Source organism: Myiozetetes cayanensis, unplaced genomic scaffold (genome assembly GCF_022539395.1).
Source record: "Myiozetetes cayanensis isolate MyiCay16 unplaced genomic scaffold, myiCay2020 scf18, whole genome shotgun sequence".
Taxonomy (NCBI): domain Eukaryota; kingdom Metazoa; phylum Chordata; class Aves; order Passeriformes; family Tyrannidae; genus Myiozetetes; species Myiozetetes cayanensis.
The window spans coordinates 4,937,436-4,944,006 of record NW_026087389.1 but is presented as its reverse complement, the minus strand read 5'-3'; the positions used below and the strand labels follow the sequence as shown (position 1 = coordinate 4,944,006).

The 6,571-nt window shown below is 45.5% G+C and overlaps 1 protein-coding gene across 1 annotated transcript; it reads right to left on the bottom strand.

Annotated features, from left to right (window-relative positions):
- Positions 1 to 1,116: 1,116 nt before the first annotated feature.
- On the bottom strand, positions 1,117 to 6,217 carry LMOD3 (leiomodin 3). Its single transcript, XM_050313279.1, has 3 exons — positions 5,830 to 6,217; positions 2,761 to 4,148; positions 1,117 to 1,143 (listed from the first exon to the last, which is right to left on the bottom strand). The coding sequence occupies exons 1-3, from the start codon at positions 6,215 to 6,217 to the stop codon at positions 1,117 to 1,119; spliced, it is 1,803 nt and encodes a 600-aa protein (XP_050169236.1).
- Between the last annotated feature and the right edge of the window lie 354 nt (positions 6,218 to 6,571).

Sequence of the window (6,571 nt, the reverse complement as noted above, 5' to 3'; positions counted from 1 at the left end):
TGATAATACAGGACTATTATAATAAACATGGGAAGGGGGAGTAGGGTGGGACTGCAATCACTGAGACTAACTCACCTCAAGGAAATCCTGCCAGGAGCTGCAGAGCTGTGCCTTTGGATCAAATATCAGCCACAGGAAGGCAGGGGAGCTGCATTTTGGCCTTGATTATTTCCCTAAGCCTCACAGCTTTAAAAATAAAACCAAACAAAAAAACCCCAAACTGGTCTCTTGTGGATGTATTTTACAAGAGTGTGACTTACCTGCAATTGCTTCACAAAAAATGCAACGGAAAAATCTAATGTGATCATAAAGGATGAGGAGAAAAAACACCAATCCTCCTGCCACAGGAAGAGTGTGGAAAGAAACCAGAAATGGCATTTCAGTGCACTCCAAGGTGGCTGCAATTAAGGAATACATTAAGACAGAGGTGAATCATGGGGAATGAAGATCACAGCTCTTGAAGCAGAATGTAGCAGCATCTTTTATATGCTGATCAGGTACAATACCCACTAGACTATGTTCTGAAATGGAGCTTGAAACCATCCAGGCGAGGTGTTTGTTGTACCAGAGCAGTCCTTCTGTCAGCGAGCGTCTGGTTAGTGATGGAAGTGCTGCACACATCTTACAGAGAGAGCTTTATTTCATTGCTGTTTCCTTAGCCTAAAAAATGAAGCTGTGTACATGGAACCCAAATACATTTCTCACAGACAAGAGAATAATAAGGGAGCATGTGTGTGAAAAGAGAGATAAAGCACAGCGTGTTCCTGCAGAATCTGGCAGCAGGAGGACAACGTGGAAGCAAAGTAGTTTGCTGACAAACTAGAAAGACAAGGTTATTGATGCCTCTGAGAAAATACTCCCACAACAAACTGAAGCCTCAAATCCACTTGGCAGACAGATGGCAGCGGGATTGTTTGATACCTGGTGGAAATGCTTAGCACTGGGTTTTCCCATGCCAGCCGTTTCCACCACACTTATAAAAGTGTGTATCGCAAGCTTTGTTCCCAAAGAGTTGAATTTACCACCTGGGTTCTGCAGAAAACATCTGCTGAAACTGTTGTAAGCAAAACTTGAGTAGTCCTTATCCCAAGTTGTTTTCTTCAGGTCAGTCTGGTCTCACTCCAGCTGCTTTGGCAACGGCACCTGGACAAGGACAGTAAGTATGAGGAGGAGGAAATTTCTCAGTCTTATTTCACAAAGCAGTTAAGTCTAATATAAACCTTCAGAAAATGTAAAATGATCAAAAATATAGCAGCTGGGAGCTCCAAGGAACTCTGGTTGGGAATTTCTTTTTTTGTGATGCTTTATGCCCAGGAAATCAATTTGAAGGCAGTGAGTCCCTTCATGGAGCAAACAAACACCCAGCTTGGCTCAAGCAGTAAAACCCTATTTTAGAGATGAAGCTGAGGGTACTGAGGCAAAAAAGGAATTACCAACATCACACAGCATAGGGAGAATAACAGCCTAATGCTCCCAAATCCAAGCCAAGTGGCCCAATGAGAGAAGTAGGAAAAAAAAAGAAAACCCACCAAAAAAAACCACCACAAAAAACCCCACCCCAAACCCCCAACACTGAGGGACTTGCTGAGGGAATAATTGTTTCTGTGTAGGTATAAATGAAAGCAAAATGAGGCCCACTATATTAAAATGTCAATATTAAAAGAAAACTTAATTACAAAATACTATTTGTCCATTTTTAATTACAAAGAATTTTCTCTCCTCTTCCTCAAGCCTTAGCAACACAAACAGGCATCAACATCACGAGCTACAAATGCATCAGTCATCTTTTAGGATTTCTTGAATAATGATCCTACACAAGGAAATTTAACAGGTCAGGAGAGCAGAAGGTTAAATCTGCTGGCCAACGTTTTGAGAAGTGGTCCATGAATTTGGTACCCAAGTAACAGCATCACCAAGAGGCAGTTTTCACAGTTTTGGACTCGTATTCTCATGCTGAGCTCACCTAAGTTGTGACCACTGAGCACTTTTCAGTGGCAAAGATTTACTCAGAAACAAATATAAAAACTCCTGTGGTATCACTACTTTCTTCCTTTAACCTTGCTCCATCTTCACTGCCGGTGCTTCTAATTTCCTTCTTTTTTTTTTTTTCCTGATAGCACTAGGATTTTGCAGTTGATTTAAATAAGGGCAAAAAAAGATTGAGCAGCAAAGAACCACTAAAATAATACACTCCTTGTTACTGGGTGAGGGAGGCAGGAGCAGAGCTGCAGGCTGTGAGTCTAAGCTGGATTTCAGTGTGGGCCAAGTGATGGTGCTTTCTTGCATAGAGTGAGAGCTAAGATAAAAACACAGCTATTGAAGAGAGAACCATGGGGTTTTGATGGGGGACTGAGGCCAGACTAATGTGAAGAATAATACCTGTTGCTTTCCTGAAAGAAGCATCTTATAATAGCATGTGCCTATCATAACTAATATACTATTAGGACTGTGCTAAGGTTGAGTTTCTGTGGGTTTGTTAATCTCCTGACTGAATTTCCACTCTTTTACCTTATGGATGCAGACAGGGGTGCCCGAGGCTGCAGCCTGTTGCCATTTCTCCGTGCAGGCCAGACCTTAGTGCTGCTGGGAAACAACCACCTGCATCCCAGGAACAGCAGCCTGGCACAGTGATGCAGCACTGCTGATGCAGCACACGGGTGCATTGCCAGCCCCATGAGTGCCCAGATGTTTCCAGCTCCAGCTCAGGGCACGCTGGGTGGACGTGATTCCCTCCCCTCGCCACCGCAGCTCGGCACTCACCGGTCTAAGATAAGCGACGTTGCTCTGACGGATGTCGTTGAGGAGCTGATCCCTCGGGGTTATTTCCACGAGGGGAGGAGGTCTTCTCCTGGGGACCGGTTTAAGTGTTTTGATGACGTCTTTGAGGTTGGTTTTCTCGGCGGGTTCCACGTATTCCGGCACGGCGGGTTTGCGCTGAGTCTTCTTCAGCTTGACCACTTTGAAGCTGATGGGTTTCTCTCTGCAGGGCTGCTCCGGGGCCGCCTGCCTCCTGCTCTCCTGCCTTTTGCTCAGGGACACAGCTGCAGGGACGGGTGGTTTCGGGGCTTGTGGGGGTTCGTGCATCCTCAGCTGGGGCAGAGGTCCCCCCAGCATTTCCCACATCCCGGGAGGCAACCCAAGTCCGTTCTCCAGCATCGCTATCAACTCTTTCTGCTCTTTCATTTGCTGCTGCCTTTGCCCCTCTTGCCTCTTCTGCCTCTGCTTGTCCAGGTTTCTGCTGAGCAGGTTGGTCACCACCATCCTGGGCCCCGGCAGTTCGAAGTGATAGCCCATTTTGAGGAGGGTGGTGTTGGCTTTGAGCAGCCTGGCGATCTCCATCTCCGCCTGGTGGCCCAGCATGCCCCGCTGGTTGTGAAAGCGGAGCTCCGTCAGCGTCTCGTTGTACTGGAGGCACCGCATGATGGCCACGATCCCTTTGCCGGAGATGAAGTTGGAGTCGATGTTCAGCGTGGTGATGCTCCTGTTCTCCCGCAGCATGTTGGCCAGCGCGAACGCCACGTTGTCATCGGCCCCCACGTTGGCCAAGCTGAACGTTTTTATGTTCTTATTCTTTTTCATGGCATTGACAAAGTCTATCAGCATTTCCTTGGGGACGTTTTCGATGTTGTTCAGGTTGAGCTCTTTCACATCTGGGTTGTTTTTTCGGACCTTCTCCAAACTCTCTTCTAAATTGGTTTGATTCCCTGAAGGCCTGGCACTGAGCTTCATGAAGCTGGTATCCAGCGCTAACTTTTGGGGGATGTTCAATTTTGATATTTTCTTTACATTTTCATTTGGCTTTTCGTCGATTTCTCCCGGCTCTGTACTCAGTTTCTTACTTATCTGATCAGTGTGACAGTTGTCATTGGTGTAATTCTCCTTTGTTTGCAATTCAGTCTCATCTTCCTCTTCTTCTTCCTCCTCCTCTTCATCATCTTCCTCTTCCTCCTCTGCTGCTTCTTTCTCATCCTCCTCCTCCCCTCTCTCTTTATCATTTCCATCTTCCTTTGTCTCCCCCAGTTGTGTTCCTGAGTTGGACACATGCTCATTTTGGTAATGTCTCTCTTTTCCTCTGCTCCCGGCATCCTCGCTCCGGCCGCCTCGCCGCTGCCGCCGGCCTTTCCTTCCATCTCCTCTGCAGCGCTTCTCTGGGGAAGATAAAACCTCACAGCTGAAAGAACTGAACACAGCTTTGTCACAGTAACTTTCTACTCAAATAAACATGTGGCAGTTGGACTTGGATCTCTCTATGTCCATACATTAGAGAACAATCCTTCAAAGGGTCACTGCCTGGAAGCCCAGGCTGTGCTGGCGGACACAGGAACAACTTGTTCTTAAAGAGGCTGCAAACCAGTTTCTCTTCTTTGCTTACAAAATTAGGTCCTGACAATTAAATCCTGAGCATATTTAATGCTATGTTAATACGGTCCTTGAACTCTTTTGGGGCCGAGTCTCTGATCCAAAGTCTCTTTCTGGGTTTTGTGTCATTTGTATCTCTTCTTTGACAAGAGACAAAATTTCTTTCATAGGCCACAAATCACTGGAAATCAGTGTGAACCACTGATGGTTTGCTGAGCCCAAGGGGGAGTTAAGAGGGCACATTGTGACCACAGTGGAGTCACCCAGCACATGGGACAACGAGGCCGCCTGCTCTGGTACTGGAGAGCATCACAGCCAAGGAAACACCTCACTGAAGATAAAGCAAAATATTAGCTCAGTTTTGAGTACAGAGATGGGAAAGCAGATCCTGCACAGAGCTGTTGCAAGGCTGTGGGGCTTCTAGCAACCAAATAAAAATAGTTGCAGATTTCTACCACCTCCAGAGACATCCCCCCCAGGCTGAGATTTTTTTTTTCAAGTATCTTTTTGCAAGTGGATCCTCCATCACTGAGAAATGCTAACAAATTCAAGCTATTTTGCAAAGATTTGCAGTCCTTCAGGCAGGGCTTGTGGTGCACCCAAAGTCTGACAACATGGTCACAGTCACCTCTGCCCTCGGGGCTGTGGCTCCTGTCTGCTGTGGTAGCAGATGGGATTAGTGTGGGGATCGCTTGACCAGTTGTCAGCAGCCAGCTCCACACCCAAATTCCAGACTGAACCTCAGAAATGTTTCAAAAAAATTGTTTCTTTGAGGGTGAGAGTGTTACAGGAAGGGAAAACACCACAAATTTCCCCAAGAAACCTGCCCAGGGAAATCTGTGCTGCATCGTGTTGGTCTGTATCAGCAGAACCACTGGTATTTAAAACAAAAATAAAATAAATCAGTTACCTCAAATTCACTTAGGTTTGGGTATGGATGTGTTTCATCTGGCCAAGTTTCAATTCTATTAACCTATTTTTAAGTGTGGCCCTCATCCTGAAGGATATCTAAGTATGACCTTAACTTTATTTCAAAGTCATAAGGACAGTCAAATAAATTAAAGGATTGTATTGAATAGGGTCGGACTAGTTCCTGGAGTTTGCATGCTTGGTCATTAGTGAATGTTTCACCCTGTTAAAATACAGTGGTTTGGTTTTTTTCTCCAGTAGATCATTAAATTCTGTCAATTAATAATTTAATAAATATGACTAATGCAGTCTTTTATGGAAAAGCAACATAGTGTTGTTTCATATACAAACTCAAACACATCCTCCAAAACTAATCTTGTGACAATTTCTCAATGATTTGCTTTGCTGAAACAGAATTAGGATTTTCTTATATTAAAAACCTTAAGTAAATATTTGGGAAAAGCAATTAAAAAATTACTAAGCCTGACATCAGTCCAAGCTGGATTCTGTCACTGCTGAGGCTTTTAGGATTAATCTAAATTTGTTTGTACTATACCTTACGTAAGGGACAGAAGCAGAAGCAGGTTAAGGTATTAAAGCTATAAAACAGCTCCCAGAGCAGATGCTCAATAAATATTTGTGATTTTTTGCTCGTTACCTCAGAGGGCAAGAGGGTGACAGGAACTCTCTCGTCCTCGAGCATGCGTCTGGATGCCTTCTGCCAGTACAGGTAGTCAACCAGGGACCTGTGGTCAAAGCTCCCCGTGGGGGCTTTCTCTGTCTGATCCTTCTGTATCATCCCAGTTGGGACTTCAGGGTCTGGGGCCATGACTTCCATCTCACTCTGCAGCTCCTTCAGCTCCTCAGGGGACAGGTTTGCCAGGATTTCATCTTCATCGATGTCCTCAGGACACACGTCTTCGTTGGAGTTCTGGCCGAGTTCAGACATGTTCATTCTTCTCTCCTTCCTCTATGACTTCTTAAACCTACAGAGGAAGCTAAACTTCAGAGGATTTTATGTTCTTTCTCCCCTCACTAGCAGTAGTTCATCCTGTTAAATCAACAACTTCAAGTTTTGGTCATGAGCTGTGGCAGCTCTCGGTCTCAGTGTGGGGGACAGCCCGAGCAGCTAAGTCTATATTAAGCTGCACTTGGCTGGATAAAGAGAATTTATGGCCATGCTCCATTTTCAGCAACCTGTCAGCTGTGCAAACCCTTCTGACATTTCAGTGCAGCTGGTGTGTCCCCCATTGAGGGAGGCAGGAGACAGCCATTTTCCAGAGGATTCCCGGGACACCGCGCC